The sequence below is a fragment of the Bacillus rossius genome, chromosome 3, assembly GCF_032445375.1.
Source record: "Bacillus rossius redtenbacheri isolate Brsri chromosome 3, Brsri_v3, whole genome shotgun sequence".
Classification (NCBI taxonomy): domain Eukaryota; kingdom Metazoa; phylum Arthropoda; class Insecta; order Phasmatodea; family Bacillidae; genus Bacillus; species Bacillus rossius.
Window position 1 is genome coordinate 131,521,131 of NC_086332.1, and position 19,524 is coordinate 131,540,654.

The 19,524-nt window shown below is 33.8% G+C and overlaps 1 protein-coding gene across 1 annotated transcript in view; it reads right to left on the reverse strand.

Annotated features, from left to right (window-relative positions):
• Nucleotides 1-19,524, reverse strand: part of LOC134531251 (multidrug resistance-associated protein 1-like) — a 592,793-nt gene that overhangs the window by 406,348 nt on the left and 166,921 nt on the right. The window contains exon 13 of the mRNA XM_063366941.1: nt 13,818-13,899. Within this exon, the coding sequence (XP_063223011.1) occupies nt 13,818-13,899 (82 nt within the window). The remainder of the gene's footprint in view (nt 1-13,817; nt 13,900-19,524) is intronic.

The following is a 19,524-nucleotide window of genomic DNA, read 5'->3' on the forward strand; positions in this document are numbered from 1 at the left end:
CTCTAACAGGGGGTGAGGTTGATGCCTGTTACTTTGATCTAGCCAAAGCTTTTGATTCTGTTAGTTATCCACTTCTACTTGTTAAACTATCAAATATTCGTTTATCTGACAACTTTGTTAATTGGTTTTCTAGTTACCTCAGTAACAGAAGTTTCTTTGTCTCTATTTACAACAGTAATTCAACTCTTCGCAATGCCTGTTCTGGTGTTCCTCAGGGCGGTACTTTATCTCCTTTACTTTTTAATCTATATATCGATGATATCACACATGTCTTGTCCCACTCTACTTGTGTTCTGTTTGCAGATGATCTTAAAATTTTAGAAAAATCATCTCAGTCAATGATTGCATTTTATTGCAATCCGACATCAAGGCAGTTAATCTTTGGTGCAAATCAAATCTTGTCCGTCTTAATCATGATAAAACAAAAATAATTTCCTTTAATAGGAAATCTTTTCCTATAAACTATGAGTACAAATTAGATAATTTAATTCCAAAAACTACTGCTTTAAAAGATCTTGGAATTTTTCTTGATTCTAAATTATTTTTTCATCAACATGTAGATTTTTTAATTTCTAGTTCTCGAAGAACACTTGCCCTAACTAAATATATTTTTTACCATGCCACTAATTCAGATTCCATTATCAAAACTAGAATATTGTTCAGTAATATGGAACAACATTAATTCATCTGATATTGATAAAATTGAAAATATTCAAAACAAATGTATTAAACTTATTACTCAAAAATCATTTCCCCCTCCTAAATTAACATCACTTTTTGATCGGCGTGCCCTCCTTGACCATCTTTTTATTTCCAATTGTTATTCTTCTAAAATCAATTGCAAATACATCTTAGATAATACTGGTTTAAGAGTCCCCCAGTATCATAGTCGACTTACGTCTACTTTGTGTACAATCAAGAGAAATAAAGATGTTATTTTTAGATTAATAAGCAATTATAATAGTTTAGACCCAATAGTAACAAGCTTAGCCAATTAGTAAATTATTTTAGTAGCACTTGAAGTCAACTCAATTAACTGTGTATATTTGTTGGCATTCTAAATTTACTATTAATCAAAATTCACTAATTTTCTGCTTTTTTTAATTTATTAATTTTTTTTTGTTTTTAATTTTTTTGTTTTGTGTCCTTTGTCTGAGGTGTCTCTTGTGTATTGTGTTTGTTTTTTTGTACAGTGCACACCTCTGTAATCTCTTCTCAGAGTGTTAGTGTGCATGTCACAATTTATAAATAAATAAATAAACAATGATTTTATAATAATTCTATAAATACCAGCTGATTGTATGTTTAATCATATTCAAGGTTATGATGACCCATTTTAATAATTGTGCATAGCATTTATAATGAGTAAGTATTTTTGAGAATCTGCTTATTTTATTCTTGTAAAGCCACTAAAGCATAAACTACTCTTTTTCAGCCTGTTGGCTGGATATGAATTTGTATTCAGAAAATTTTTTACATTTTTTTTTTTTTTTTTTTTCAGTTTTTAGTTGTGAGCATCGTTCTAATGTGTTATGTAATTTCTTATCTGATATTTGTGGTAAGAATAAGACAGAATGGGTATTCACCCCTGAAACATGGGAATGTGGGACTAAACATGTTCTCATTAAAATTTTATCAGTTACAGAAAAAAGGAGACAAAAGAGGGAAAGACCTAGACATTATATAGAGTAAAGTCTGGCCTGATTGGCCAATTTATGCAACCCAAGATCTTATGGAATGGCTACCTCCTGCATGGGTGGATAGTACCTAACTGGCAGGGGTAGCTATAAACAGAAATTGTAAAATGTACAACTGCTTCGAAGAGAATAAATTCAAACAATTATTTCAACAATCTTTTAATCAAGATAGATCATTGTAATTTGCATCTGAATCATTGACATCAATAACACACGACTGTTGTCGTCTAGTGTTCGGAATGCTTCATAATTTTGCACGTATTTCATGTAATGTAACTGTTGGATCTATTCTAACTGGGAGGTCCGGCATGTTACAATATGTAGACGCATACTTGTAAACACATATCATATATGTGAAATCCAACAAATAAAAATACTAGATCACATAATATGTAGATAATTAAATGCATATAAAACAATACTATCCATAAATGTGGCCTGCTAGAGGATAAATGAGCAGTATAACAACTAGATCCATGTGAATATTTAAAATTTCCAATACCATAATAAATAACTATTTATTTGTATTAAATTTTGAATACTTACACTGTCAAATAACAAATATTTGTTTGTATTCTAAATGTGCTGAAGCTGTTGCTTGTAACTATGGACATTAAAATTAAGAGACAGTTTTCACAGTATATATGTGTTAAGTACCCTCTATAAATCCATACATTAGTGGACCCGAAATAACTGGCCACACTATGTCAACATGTCTACAGTAAACAGCAGACTGGCTGAAGTTCATATGGCAGGTCAATCCACAATCTGGAAATATTGGACTAGTTGAAAACAAGCCAACATTAAGCAGTTTGCAATCACTGCAATAAAGTACCAAAAATTTGAAATGTAATTTGATGTCAAAAAAATTTCCCAACCTTACCATTTAAATTTCATATTCATTTTCAAGAATATTATATTATTTATATCTCAATTTTAATAAATTTTAAACAAAAAAAAATACTAATATTAGCTCTGGTTTGTAATAACAACTTAACATAAGTTTCCAGAGCTCAAATTAATTGAGTAAGGAAACCAGAATACCACAGCCAACTCATTTCAAATTCAATGTTTAAGTTTCATAACATTTAAAACTCAAAATAAAAAACAAAAATTAGATTTGAAAAATTCAATAACTCATCAATTATAACCTCTCTTGTACGTAACCCTTTGGTACATTAAGAAAGGACTGGGTCATTCCATGTAAAATCAACACAATCATTTTTAAAATTTAAATGTAAAATTTTAGAAAAAAGTGCTTTTTTTAATTTTTTTCAAAAAAAATTCTATAAATTTTTTTGTACAAATATTAAATTGTCTACAAAGTTTCAAAGTGGAGAGTTAATGGGTTCATAGTAAAATTAATTGAAAACAAAGGCCCTTTTTGTCAAACCTCAAGTTAAATGTTGGCAGCAAAGGAAAACATAACAGAATACAGTAAAATCTTGCTGTAAAATACACCAAAAAAAATCAGATAATTATATTCTGTACACTGAAAGTATCTTAAAATAAACAATTTTTTAATTAAATTTTACAGGGAATTTAATTTAAGATGAGAAATACTTTATCCTGAAGTACAATATATGCAAGATTCCCCTGCACAATAATTTAAAACGGGAAATAAATTGAAAAAAGGAAATTAGCACTCACATGTTTGATTGCAATTTTCAATTACAGTACTTGAAAAATTCCTCATTGGTTTTTGAAGTGTCATTTTCAGATAGCACATAAATTCTTCCAGTTGGTGTCACAGGATTTACTGTAAAAACACATCTGTGAGAGGAATCCATAATACATCTGGTTTCCCTTTATAAGAAAAGATGGTCCAGCAGGGTGGAGAAATGTTACTTTCACTTCATCAATTTCTTCGTTTTTCTCCATAACATAAGCTAGCCACCAGTTCCTGTCATATACAACTGCAGTATAGCCATTTACGTCTCCTATTTGCGGTTTGTCAAGTGATCTTGTAGCAGTTACAAGTGATGAATGTGTAGCTCCAGAAAATATTTTCACAGTAATTTTTGATGTGCTTGAGTCAACAGGTATAAAAGCATGATATTGCTGAGTTCCTTGGATGGTAATTGCCTGATAGACACAATCTTTTAAAAATATTTCTGACTCTATGTAATACTCTTGTGTAGTGAAAGTGAAATTAATACCAGAAATATTTTCTACTGCCCATTCATAAAGCTGGAAAGGGGTCAAGATCTGGTTTTCGTAGGGCCGTTGCAAGCTAGCTTTAGCTGCTAATCTCTTAACCGTACCTCCAACTCCATCGCAAGGCCCTTTACCATCAGCTGTGGCTGAAAAATGCCATTCAGCTGATATGTTGAAGTCTTGCTTGTGAAAATACAAATTGATGAAATTTTTCTTATTTTTATATTAGGCAGCAGACCCATCTGAAAAGTAAAAGAACTTATGAGGAACGTTTTTAAATTTTGTAATCAAAAAGGCAACCAAATTTCTTTGAAATGTGTAAACAGCAACTGTATTGTGCTCTAGGCAGTCAGAAATTACAACATAGTTCAAATGTTCAATTCTTTTTTCTCCTTTATAATATATCACAAACGGGTGAACTGTGGCATGTCCCTTAGTCCAGTGGTAAGTCTGGGCTTCATCTTGTACAACCATACTGTAGTTTTCTGAAAAGTCGAGTGTGATGGCAAATTCTGATTCTTTTAAATTTTCCTTTAAGTGATTCATGAAGGAGGTCTGTTTTTTTGCAATAAAGTCGTGGCGGACTAAGAGTGACAGCTTGTCAAAGAGTAAATCTATGATATCTGCTGATGATTTCTGCAGTGTCTCTAAATTGCAACGGTCAACTGAAATCCACTGCTGAAATGTGATCTTTCGTATCAGGTGCTCTTCAAATGACTTCTCAAGGACGGTCCGTATTGCTGCAGTACCAGGACAATATGTACAATGTCCAATATTGCAATCTATTGTTGGTGGATTTCATACCATTTTTGGTAGGCAATGTTTGTAGGTTTTGAACTCTCCATTTGTTAAATCACATAATCTTGCATTTTCAATCATCAATTTGACATTTTTATGGATTGTACATACACACACTGCATGTGTCCCACTAGAACCCACTAAAATACAATGCTTTGGACGAAGCTCCTCAAATTTTGAAAAACCTATTTTAGTATTTGGAAATTTCTCCTTGAATAAAGTATATCCCTCTTTCAGATTGCACAAAATAAGTCTTTTTGATATTTTTAATTTATTTTTATTAGGTTCAGTGACTGTTATGCAGTCTTTAACACCAGGCATCGCTCTACTGACTTCATCATTTTCATAAAATAAATGGACAGCTTCAACTACATCTTCTGAGAGGTGTTTGCCTGGTTTGGGGTTAGGACTTTCTAACATTCCTTTTTCAGCCAAGAGTTTTTTTGATTGTCTTACCATGTAGTTTGGCGCATCAAACTCTCGCGTTATTTTTCTAACTCCCCAATTTGATGGTAAACAGGTTAATATCATTAACTTCTTGCTCCTACTAGTAGAACTCAAGAAATTGGCTTTGAGGTTTTGCAAAACTGATTCCTCTAAATCTTCACCATCATCCTCAGAGAAATTATCTGGCAACTCAAAAAGTTTCCTTTTGATTGTGGAGTCAATTGTTTTAATTTTTCTGGTTGCATAACTTTTTGATTTGAATTTTTTCCTATTAATAGGAGATTCTCCTAGCCCTTGTGGTGAAATATTTAATGAACCAATCACCTCTGAGGATGCAGAAAAACTGGGATCTTTATCAGAATCTGAACTTGATTCGTTATCCTGGTGAGTAGAAGAAGAAGCAGCAGCAGTTTGTAATGTTGTAATTTATATTCTACAGCTATCACAAATTTTTGCTCCCTTTGGCAATCCAGAAAACAAACTGCACATCCAACTAGTAGTAACCTTCCTTAATTTTCTTTTTTCCTTAATGTTGTGATTGCTTTTTTTAAATGGATTAAAACACTGTAACTTCAAAAATGATTCACTGAGGGCCATTTCTTACCGTAAACTGCCCACCTTTTCATAGGGAACACATTACCTTTTTAAAAATAAATATCAACATTCTCAATTCAGAATGCATAAAATCCAATATAAATCAAATGGTAACTTTTTATAGAGGCGTAGCACTGATACTTGTACTAACAACTTTGATACTACATCAGAAAAATACAGACTCCTAGCATAAACTAGCTGAAACCACTACTGTACAGTAGTACTCTGAAAGAGCTAGGGGGGAATCCCAGGGAAAAGCAAGGGTATCACAGAGCTAAGGGAATCCCAAGGCAATGCAAGGAGAATCCCAAAGTACGGGGAATCCCAAAGCTAGGGAAATCCCAAAACAAATTGAGGGGAATCCCCAGTAGCTGGATGCTTGTCTGAACTAATCTTTGAAATCCTGTATCAGAGACAAGCAAAGTGTAGCACTAGAATTAATTACAATTGTGTTATTAGTGAATTTTAATCAATTTTATGTGTTTATACTTTCAATATAACTTATTATAATTATAAAAATGGTTAAATATCATAATTGGGTAAAGTAAAGTATAAATAATGGTTACCAATTAATTTTACTATGAACCCACTAACTCTCCACTTTGAAACTTTGTAGACAATTTAATATTTGTACAAAAAATTTTATAGAATTTTTTGAAAAAAATTAAAAATGTGCTTTTTCCAAAATTTTAAATTTAAATTTTAAAAATTATTTTTTTTCTAGACATTAATGTGTTACATATCACATGAAAGGCCATACCAAATGCTGCAAAATGACACATGTCTAACCTTTCTAACTTAATTTGGAGAACAGTTATGGTAATTTTAAAATATGCCTGTCGTGTGTTTTTGAGTGTTTTTTCGAAAATTTACAAAGCAATATTTTCAAAACGGATGGATATATCATTTTAAAATTTTATATTTTTGTTAGTCTGTATGGAGGTAACATCTGTGGAAAATTTCATCAAAATCTGAGATGGTGAGGTAAAAATTTTATTAAAAGTGTGTTGATTTGACATTGAATGACCCGACTGACAGTACCAGCATCAACATGATGCCTATTCTTACATACCTGGAATTGGTGTATATGTTTGTGTAAAAGTTGAATCAGACATGTCTTAAATTTCCCTCAAGTATTAATTTCATTTTTGCAGGCCTTTATACTAGATGGTTAATTGGACGAAGTAAGGAAGTTTATTGCTCGCAGCTAAGATAATAAATTAATAGGTCTGTGTGAATATCAGTTTATTAGTTCGAAATAAATATAAATACAAAAACCAAATTATTCTTGATTATGAATATAGAATTTGAATAGTAAGAATGAGAAATAGAATCCCACTAAAATTTTTTTTTGCCACATCATATAACAAATGCATAAGGAAAGCAAAATTAAATGTGTAGGGGAGTGACTTCTGGAAAATTAGACAAATAATACTAAAGTGAAAGGTTGGTAAAGTTAAGTTCGCTACAATAATTATAAGTAAAATGTTAAAATATTTTAATTATGAAATAAAAAATTGTGTTTTTATTTATGCAGCTAGCTTAACTTAACCTAACCAACCAACTTTTCATTTCCATTTCTATTCACCATATTTTTCAGAACATACTACACAGTGAAATGAAATCAATTTCATGAAAAACATTAAATATTTTTTTAAATGCTGTATTCCGAATTTAGTGATTAAATGAACACATATTTACACATTTAAACCCTAGACAATTACTCGTTCTTGTCATTAACAGCAGTCAGGTAAAATGTATTTTAGTTTAGCAATATTATAAACACAATTTCTGCTAATTTAATTTGGAATCCAAAACCATTATTTTGATTTTTTATTTTGTATTTGAGCCGCAACGCCTATTGTGTCATAGATAGAGGCAAGATTATATGGTGGATAACGATAAAACCGAAATAACAGTGAAATTAAGTTACTACACCGCCAAACACTGAAATGGAAGTTAAAAACACCAAAATGCAATGAATTTAATCTCAATTAACTAATAATATGCAATAAATACTGTGTTAGAACAACCGACAATGCCTACATGAAACATCTTGCTATGATAATAAATTTGTTTTATCACTGTAAACACTGCAAAAAATGGCAACAGTACCTACTTATTTAAATAAGGATACTGAACTTTCTGCCATAAATTCTTGCGGTACGTGATGATGTTTATAATCCAAAAGGTTATTTTCCCCCCATAGATATGTTAGTAAAACGTTTCCAATTGAGACATTTTTCTAAGCTCTGATAACTGTTTCGTAAATATAATGCACTCAAAAAAATTTAATGGAACCATTCATAAGACATGATTGCGGTGATATATTTTATTAACAAAGTCACGTGCTATCTTCTTTGTTTATGTTGCAAACTAGACCATAGGCTCAAAGACCTTTCACTCAGGATATAAGAAACCTACAGCTCACAAGGAAGAGCAACACATGAACAGTTCCGAGGTATTCCAAATTTTCCGATAGCTCGAGAAAAGAAACACCATATGCATGGACATATATATGTATTACGGTCATAGATTATTATAAAAAATGCAAACATAATCCAACCCATCTTTAATTTTAATTATGGTAACCTTCCCGAACAACCCGGAAAAAACAAAGAACTGTTATTTATTACACTGAACCAACCTAAAATTTCACTTCGGTAAACTTCGAAATAGGTTGTGGTGGGGTTTCAATATCCTGTTAATAGAAGGTTATCATCCAAAACAGCCGAATGTTTTCAAGAAGGCAATATCACCACCGTTCCAAAATGGCGCCATTGCGAGAATTTTTAGTGTTTACAACGAACACATCACATTATTTGTCGTAATAAGTCCAATACATTGTTCCACACACATGAAAGTATGTTTTAATTTCAATAATTATTAGTTCAAAATGCCTAAATTTCTAACATTACATGAACATGTGAAAGAGTTTAAAAGTAATGGATTTTTATTTTTGATGATGGTAGTAAAATAATGATGTGCAAGTATTGTAATAGTCATGTGGAATGAATGTGGAAAGATACTTGCAAGAAGCATGTTCAGGGAGTCTCCCAAAAAATTGAAAAAAGAAGCCCATTTGAAAACTTATTCAACCCCGAAGCAGTTGAGCATTATTAGTCCAATTGATTGCGGGCAGAGCAATAAGGAAAACAAACAATAACTTATTGTGGACTTCACGAACATATTGTTAGATACCAACAAACAACTGGAAAAGGCAGATAATGACTCTGTCCATGCTTAGCTTCAAAAATATGTACCTGGTAAGTATGCCTAGCTATACATCAAGTGTTTAACTGTGGTAAGACACAAATATTAAAATATTTGCCTTAGTCCAAACTGTTCATATCATTAAAATTATTTTTTATAGAAAAATAAATGTTGCAACATTAAATTTATTCCTTTTATAATTACAGGTGAGGCCACTTCTGACATGGTGAATAAAGCTGCAGAAAACCAGAAAGTTGCTATTCTATTTGACAAAATTACAAACAAGAATGGATACGTTGTTTTCATTATTTTTATTCGTGTTCTCGCAAGTACCAGTGACCAAACATTTTGTGGGTGGTGTAAAAGAACTGGGCAGTGCAAACGGCACAGAATGCTCCCAACAATTTTGTCAATTGTACAACTCAACATAAAATTTGACAATATAGTTGCTGTGGTGAGTGACTGCACGATATATGACCAAGTGTGTAGACACTATAAAGGTTGTATTTTATGAGAAAATGTTTCATGTCCAATGCTGGGCGCACAAACTAAATCTCATCACAAGTTTGTGGAGCCTCTTTCTGTCAGAGATAAAAATATTTGTTAGTAATGTCAAACATTTATTTTTGAATTGAATTAAACAAAAGCACAGATACGTCACACATCTGAAACAAAAGTACCCAGAACAAGAAAAAGATGTCAAAATATTCCCAGCACCAGTTTTGACCAGGTGTTCCTGGTTCCATCCCGTTGAATATATTGCAGAATACATTAATGATCTAATGGAGACGATAGTGGTGTTTTGAAGGACTATTTTAAGAACTTGAGTGACTGCCAGCTTGCAATAATTCTGTGCTCTACTGAATTTCTTGTGGACCATGGCAAGAAACTCATAAAAAACATCCTGGAGCTTGAAGGTTGTAGTTACTCTTTAAGTCATAAACTCTATAAAAGTTGTATGACTTAGAGAATAACTTCTTATTGGTTAGCAGGGGAATTTTTGGAGACAAAACATCTGCTGCCCTTTCAAAACACCCTACACCTGTCTAGCAAAGCTACAAAATCTCAGGGAAAAAGACACTGCTTAAGAGTTCTTTAGCACTGTTGGGAAACTGTTTGCTGCTCGAAACATTGTGAGCAATAATGTTGATGAGAAGCTGTTCAAAACTGCTAACCATCTTCCCCTTATCAACTCTGTTACAAAGAAGGAATTTCTAGAAAGTTATCTTGCACTTCAGATGCAAGTATCCCATGTTTTGAAAGAAGGGCTCACTGCTGACTTCTGCCAGATTTAGCAAGGATTGCAAAGTAAACACAGCAACTTTGTGTCAAAATTTAGCAGTGCTGTGGATATGAGTTTCAAAATGTGGACAGTGAAAGAGTATTTTCGCCGTATGGGCAGATATTTTCTGATCTGCGTACTGGTTTAAAAAACTAAAACATTGAAATTATGCTTTCTATATATTTCAATGGAAGTTCTTAATTGTATCATTAATTTGAATTTGTTTTGCAATATATAATTTATTTATTTACTGCAATCCATGTGCACTAAAGTGATTTTAAAATAAATACAAAATACATTCTACACTAAATTGCTTTTATTTATTATTCTATTCTTATGTTAATAAAGTATATACATACATATTTGTGTAAGAAATACAGGGAGAAAATAATTTACAAAAATAAACCTGTTTTGCCGGTAATTTTTATTACCGATTTTTTACACAGCTATTCAGTTTTTTTTATAAAATTTTATACCGCTTTTACCTATTTGTAATGACGAAATTACTTATTTTCATTTACCACTTTCGGGTGGCCCTACCTATACGCTTAACATTGTACAAGACCTGGTTGGAAGATATTCCATTTATTGAAAAATTAGACTTCATTGGCAGGCACAGCGACAAAGTATTTATTTTGTCGAAGAGGTATCCTGTATAGAGCCGTTTTTCATAGAGAGAATGATTAATAAACTCCATGAAATGTAATAGAAAACAGATTTTTATTTTATTTTAGGCTTTAGTTACTCTTATCACTGGCCGAGAATTGAACAGAGGACGGATATCAATAAAATCAATCATTATTTTAATAACATTTTTTGATATGTTTTGGAATATTTTCCAAAATTCTGGTTCAATAAATACAAAAATTTCAAGATGGTGGCAATATTGGATTACTGGAGACTGGTAGATGAGGAACTTCAGCCGGTTTTAGGATTTTGAACAAGATTTATTAAATAATAGATTTTTACCTAAAATAACTTTTCAGAATCAGTCAAGGATCGGACCAAGGATGGATATCAATTGAATCAATCAATATTTAAAGAAGTAAATTTTTTTAAGAATTCTGGAATTGTTTTCCGAATTTCTAAATTAATACTTAAGAGAATTTCAAGATAGCACCCAAATGTCAAGATGGCGGACACCATTCCTGCATTCTAGCAGATAAGAATTAAACTAATATGGCGACAGTGTCTTCTAGCAGACAAAAATGAGACGGCGACCTCCACCAGACAACGACAAGATAGTGGACCCTCATGACATCATGCTGGCTGGCGTAATATCTGTCTCGGCATTAGTGGTAGGAGGTCAGCCTGACGGTGGCTTCCCTGGAGGAAGGATCTGTCGCCATTTTAATTGAATGAACTTGTCGGATTCGTACCGAGGACTCCATGATGCAAGTAAGTTTTTTATTAAAATGAATATAAATAATTTTTTATTCATTTTAAATATTTTCCCAAATTCCTAGAAAAAATAAGGCATTTCAATATGGTGACCAATTTTTAAAATATAATTTTATTAATTACATTTTTTTATTAATTTTAAAATTTTGCCCGATGTTCTAGCATAAAAAATACATACTTTCACGATGGCGGGAATAATGAAATGTTCAATTTTTCTAGAATCCGTGGGTGTGACATAAGCAATTTTTTTTCTGAACTTTTTGGTCAAAAATTTTAAGATTTGTGTTTACGGTCAAGGTCGTGACCTCGGCAGCTTAGAGTGACTTGCCTTTAGAAGTCTTAAGCTGATTTAAGAATATGAATTTTTCAAAGGCAAAAGTATTTTGAGGCATTCCGAGTATCAAAATTTTGAATTTAAAAGGGGGGGGGGGGGGGGGGGGGGAGAATTACGAAATTTTCAACAAACACTACAATTTTCCCCACAAATTTGGAAATATTTAGTAATTTTGAGTCATATTTGAAAAATTTTGAAAACAATGGTCAAATTTCAAAGGTCAAGTTCATCCAAAATGGCTGCCATGACATCATAATCCAATATGGCGGCCATAACAAAATGTGCAACGGTGACCTATTAATTCAAGATGGCTGCCGTGACATCATAATCCAAGATGTTGGAAATTGTCACCTTGCACCTCACTCCGACTCCAGCGCTTGAACATACCATTATATACTACTTTCGTAACATCATAAAATCTTGGCTCTAGTCATAGATAAATACAGCAAGTAAGTTGCTACTGTGTCTAATGGTGTTAAATCAATCGTCACTATCAATTTATATGCTGTTGAAAATATAGCGAACACTTCTTTTAATGGCCATCCATGATTTATGTTGTTGTAGTCCATGGTCGTTGACATTTATTTATTATTTCCCGCTACTGGTACGCGTGACCAAACAAATACAAATAAAAGTTTGTTCTTAAGTTTGAACTGTCACAAATATACTGTTGTTTGAATCATTTACGTAATTTTTTCACTACTGTTTAGCAAGACAATAGTGAAAATAACTTTGAATATTTGTTGCATGTCTAAAACATTTTTTATTGTTCATATTTTTGATTATGAAGTCCTGTCAAAACATCAAAAAAGGGTGTATGTATTGCACAAATGACTTAACCTCAACAGTGAACGTTGGTATATGACAAACTCACAAGGTATGCAATGTCAAATATTAAAAGCAAAATAATATTAGTTATTTCATATTGTTAGTATTAAGTTACTTCTGAAGAAAAAAAAATCCTTGTCTCCAGGAAATTTGTTGAAATGATGTTGACCATGAAATTGCAAAACCCGAATTAATAAGAATGTTTTAATTTTTGTGGACAAAGTGCCTAAGGAAACATCTTAAATTATTGCCTTGTCCCTTCCTCAACTGCCTCCATGCCATTAAGCAGCCAATAAAACAGTGTGAACAGTGGAGTACCACTGGGCTTCAAGGGATAGATCTGCCACTATGATGCGACTCAGCAACAAACAGAAGGCCTCCGTAAGACGAGCACAATGCAATGCTCACAGCAACACCCCGAAAGGCTGTATTTGCCACTGTCCATCAGGATCCATGACTGTCATGGGTTACACCCTGGGAGACCCAACACAAATGGCCTTGCTGTATTCTCCCTTCCATACATGCTAAAGCTTCTCCAAGTTCACTGCACTGCACAATCAAGTCAATATGTTTCACAATTAGCTAGAATTGTGGGTTGTAGCCATTGACATCAAACCAAGGATTCACATCAGCCTACAGCTCATCCCTGGTTAGCAACCAGGAATGTTCATGGACTGCAGTCGATCAGCAAGCACAACCTGCAGAGTCAAGTCAAGGGGGTCTACACAAACTCTGCAGATAGCAACTGCAATGTAGAGCAAAACCTTTATTATTGATATGGCTACAGCCCATAAGCCTAGCTAATTCAATATATACTCACAAAAGGTTGCTAACATTATTTTTAATTGTTTCAGTGTTTTATACATAGTTAAAATACTTTTGCAATACTTAGATACAATCCTCTAAATTTTATGTTTGTAACATATTGAAGGATTGAACCATAATTGTTAATTATTAACAAATTAAAGTGTTATGTAGAACTCATAAACAATCCTCAGACAGGACACAACTTACTTTTCACTCTTAAAAAAATTAGAAAAGAGTAAAAATTTTCCAGGCTACTCACTTTCGTTGTCATGGGTTACAGCACACAAATCTAGCTCCTCAGCCCTCAGATATCTGTTGATTCTCTTGAAAGCTACATGGGCCTGAAAAATAAAAACAAATGAAATTAATAATTTTAGGAGTCGATAATGTAAGAAAGTAATAAGAATTATAATTTTTTTTATGGTAGATATATGCAATTTGCTATGAATGTTTCGAAGGCTAGAACCTAGGTTTTGAAATAAGCCAGGTGTTGTTGATCAGCGATTACTGGTTTTATCATTCTGTTGGCTATTTTGCTTGTGTGACAAGAAACAGAAAAAGAACACGAAAAGAGCAAGACAGCACACTTTGGCTTAACCTAATGGATATGTCACTACTGTGTGATTAGATATGATTACAAATCATTTAAACCACATAGCTACAAATCAACAGTACCAACATTTTTACTGGTGAAAAAATGCTACAACTACAGACAAGATTTTATGGTTTTATTTTTAGTCCAATTTCGTTTTTGAAACAGAGGATTTCGGTTTTATAAAATATTTTTTGTAATACTTACTCTACCAAAATTGTGGTAAAATTAATATGCTGAATTTTATGATAAAATAATTTGTAATAGTAGTCTAAAACAGGTACAATCACAACAATAAAAATAAATGAGAGAGATTTGTAGTTTAAAAATGATTCAATTAGAGATGCACAATAAAACCAATTAGATTCATTTTTCTGATCTATGCACTTTGCTACAATTTTCTGTCTGGCAATAAAAATAATCCTTGAATTTCAAACATTAAACCATAACTTTTTATGATTTGAATGAAGGTTTTTTTCAATGGTACATTTTCATTACAGTACGGTGCAATTAGATCTAAACCTCGACATCCAAAAAAAAAATTTTTCCTCCAATGCCAAATTGTTTTATCCACTTCCCGTAGTACGTAATAAAAAGTTACAGTACGTTTAGCGTCTGGTTTGTGCAGGACAGGAGTGGGAAGTGGACAAAATGGTATTTTTTTTAACGGTATTTCGTAAATATCTCAAAAACTATGCAGTTTAGCGCAAAAATTATTTTTTGAAAAAATAATCTACATTAAATTACAAACAAAAATAATTATGTACTTTATCACGCTAAATTGAATGGTTCCGGAGATATGGAGGGGGTAAAAGTGCCCAATTTTTAAACTTTTTTAGATTTGTTGGAAAAAATGAAATTATCAGTATTATCACTATGTAAACTGAAATAAATCAACATTATCAGTATGAATTATATGTATTCATGTAATGCGGTTGTATATTGTATCCCTACTTAGCAAAAAAATCATTAAATGTACAAAAAAATTATATAGAAAAACAATGTAGTCATGTTAAATGCAATTTTAAATGAATGTAAAACATGAATCAGGATTCAGTCCTCTCCAAACACCTCACCCTCCTCATCAACGATGAGCATGTCTCTGTTAACACATCTCAAGCCTTAGTTGCAGCACATACTTGAACAATTTAAACCACCCTTCCTGCACTCACAGTTATGTACGCATTTGTCTTTGCATGCGCACAAGATGAGGAAAAGTAGTTCTTGTGGAGCAGTAAGACTCGCTGTTGCATGCTGTCTCAGGTGTTCCACAATCTTCTTCCACCCCCACTCAAGCGGATTCTTCTTCTCATTGAGCCACTGCTGCACCTGGTGGTAAACTCTGAATGAATGCTGCCTGAAAGCTGCTGAAGTGGGGGAAAAGTGCACTCAATTTGAACAAAGAATGTACAGGCTGTTTTGTAATTGCCTGCAAGTAACACTCATAGCGAAGAGAATCTAAATGCTTCAGAGTTCTTTGCTCCAATCATGGCAAAAAGGAAATACTTCCCAGCATCAGTCACTGCACTCGGCTGAGCTTTGGGGTCGTTGAAGACAAAAAGCTTCGTGCGAAGAGCCTTGTTGGCCTGAAATTTTCTTGTAGATTGCTAAAAAAACGGTGTCACATCCTGCGAAAATGTATACTGCGAAGAAACATCTTTCATCTCCTCAATACCTCGCTGGATATAACAAATGGAGTACACTTTTTCCTGTTGGTTGCCTTTCTTTAGTAACACCATTTTAGGTTTGTTATCGGGGGTGCGTGGACAGTCATCAGACTAATAAGTCTGTGTCGTCGCCAACTACAAAAGCTCCAAGTCCTTTCTCGGCTTCATCAATCGCTGTAAGAACTATCATTAAGTCAGCATCACCCGTACTTGATGTACTGTGGAACCAGCTCTTTGAAAGTGCACAGTGAGGAGAGAAATTAGTCCAAATTTTTTCTTAGCATTAGCTAGAAATTCACTTTGACAGAGATTTGCATTAAATGAGTCTTCTACTTTCACTTCAAAGTGAGTGGTTGTCTGTGATCTGTGCAAGTGTTCATCTTTCGTGCTTCCTTTCTCATATCCATCAAAAACAACAGTACCTTGTCCATAATGAATAATGATATAACTGGTGTATTGCTCACAGATCTTCCTGTAGATAGCTGGGTGTCGCCAAACCACACGATGAAGGAGGTGACCTCCATCAATGATGTAGGGCACTTCCTCTGAATCTGAGGTAATAGATGATTCATTTGCTTCTGGCACCAAAACTGAAGACAATGAAGATTTGCTTCCCTTCCTCATTAGACCAGATTCGTCCAAGAGGGATGGAGGATAAGCACATAATTCAAATTGGAATATTTCTGCCAGCCTCTCATCACTCATTATGCACACCATCTGATGTAAAAGAGTGTTAGGGTTCACACAAACAGTGTTGTTGTTGATTGTCATTGACTTAGTGAGACTTCACAGCTAACTTTCTCTTCAAATGTATCTCACTGAATGTTTTTCCCTCGATGCATTTCAAGGCTAGTACTCCAATTTCAAATGCTTTTATCACAATTGACGGTTTTATCTGCTGTAAACCCAGTTGATAAGGAAGAGAGTTCAGGGGGTTTTGAAAATGGGTTGTGCTCCTCAAGCCAAGAAAAGAAAGTTTGCAAATCTTTAGAATTTTTTTTTCTGCCTTTCCTCTCATGGCTCTACATGCTGCTCTGAAGAGATGCTGCGCACTCTCGCCAATTCTTCCATTGCTTTGACTATGCGAGAACAGGCTGGCATGGAGTTAATCCAAGTTGCAATAGTTGTCACTGTGATTCCTCTGCCTCCAGTCAAGCCACCAATTATAGTCAAGTATAGTATCAAAACCTGCTTAATGGTCATGTCACTCCACGCTCCAGATCAAAACTTCTCAGTGCGTTGGATGGTAAAATAACCACAATTAACTAACAAGTCGTGTTCTCCAGGGTTCATTGAGGTGTAGCTAAACATGCACAGATTTAGCGTAGTTGAGGTGACCAGATGCATGGACAATAGGGCGCAGTTGGTGGGCACAGTGAAGGGGGAGGAGCAAGTCCCCGCTCCTCTCTGCTCTAATAAACACTCCAACTAGCTCAACCATTCCTATGAACTGAATACACAGTTTCTGTGATCGTCCTGAATCTTTACAGTGTTGAAGTTGCTTTTCCAAACTTTCCACTAAGTTATTCACTGCAGCTGACTGCATAATACATTCAGCAGGTGCATTACCACACTTAAAAGATAAATGTTCAGCTTGTCTTTATCAACATTAATGTAAGCTTCACTTGTCTTCAAAAATACAGTAATAAGTGCCTCTTCAACTAGGAAGAGAGCACGAATGACCCTAGAGTAAGCTTTCCGTTCATCATTTGTTGAACACTGATTTTGGCATAGACTGTGCTGTACAACTCTTCCAAGCCACTTCCTGCCATGATGAATTCAATAGCTAAAAAAAACAACATTAACAGGTGGAAACCTCCAAGTCAAATGAAGAGACTTTAAAGGACTGTCATCAGGTGCTGCAGCTACCGTTTTACAAACTTTAGCATACAAAGACTGATCAAATGTCACCATCATAATGCTTTGTCATTGCTGGCACCTTTTTTCAGCAGCTTGAAGAAAAGCCATGTATACTGATGATGGCTTTGACAGAGCCAAGTTTATGAATGGGAGAGGGACCACAGCGCATGTTTGGTACTCTTTGGTTGCATACAGTATTTCCATGCAGCCACTCCAACCAGGTTTACATTATTCTGCGCCTTCCAACCAGGTACCACTCAACCAAAACAAATTCAGTGTTCGGTAATGTTCAGATGACAGTGGTTTTAGTTGCAAGGAAGCCATGTTTATAGCAACTATTTTGGAATAGCCCGACGTACTTGGAGCACTGTTTGTTTGCATAGCAAATAGATATAGAACAGTAACATTCATTCAAGGAACATTTTCCTTGGCCTGAAGAGCAGATTTAGCTGTCACACAAGCAATTCTACCCATGAAATGAAACGTGTTATGGCCATCCAGTGTGTGCACATTGTAGTCTGCATTATCAAAAATGAATTGCACATATCATTTCTCAATTCTTGTGTTCTCTTGGGACGTGACCCATCTTTCATATTTCAAAACTTTCTTAACACCAACATTGCACAGGAGATCAATCAAGACCCTTGAACCAAACTTTCTGTGCAATGACACACCCTTCCCAAATTAGACGGGGGACAAAAATGATCTTGGATGAACAAAACTTATTCTACCGTGACATATTATAGTAGTTTTACTGTCAATAAGTTGCTTCATCCTTTATCTTTTAGAAGTAGGCTGGATGATTTCAGATATAAGGACCTTAAGCACTTCAGGTACTAGTTCAGCTCCTCCTGTAGTAATTTCACCAACTGTTGGAAAATTGCGAACAGTCGTAACTTTAGGACTTGATCTCACGGCGAATAATAGTAGCCGCAGTTTTGATTACTCTTAGTTCCTCTTGAGCTTCATTTTTCAAGTTCCGATCTTTATACCAGTTGTCTGATAAAATTTATGAAGTTTCCTAGTAATACTGCAAAATGCAAACTGTTAACATAGCACTGGATCCGTTTTCTTTCCAAATGTATCCTCTTATCGCATAATCGTCGCACGCGCATGATCATCGCACCGATATTTTAGCGTGTCTAAATTAGGATAAAAAAACCTCTCCTGTAAACATTGCATGATGTTTTTGGTCCTGATATTAGATTCCTAGCACTTTGTGTGGGTATTTTTTTCTGTATAAAACGATGTATTTTAAAGTAGAAATATAATATTTATTCGGAAATTACCTCTTACTTATTTAAGTAATGGAAATACGAAGTTGTCTGATATGTAAATTTTATTTTAAGGACTTTTTAAAAGTTATAACCATTATCTGTTTGTATGATTCACCGCGGTGTACCGCTTATAAAAATGTAGCCAGCGCTAGTTGGCATCATTCATGTTTGGTAATGTTGCTTCCCGTATAGAGCGCACACACATAGTTGAATATTGATATCTCGCCAATTGCATGCAACGCGCGCTCTCTGTCGAGTGCCGAGTTAACTACATTTGATCGCCCGCACTCCTTGGTGGTGTGTACTACGACAATAGTTATGCGTTAGTTCAGGCTTGCATTCACATTTTGTTTTTCTATTTAAAGAAAGGTTTTTGTTGCATGACTTATTAATTTAAATTGTATGATCTTGTATACTCCATTTTTAAATAAACGTACTTTCCATTAATGGGTTTTGATTTTATGAATAACTTTACATAACAAAAAACTTTTTTTCCGCAATAAATGTTGCACCCCTTCTTTTAAAACTTGATTTTAGTATAAAATGTGTGAAGATTATGCGATAAAACAC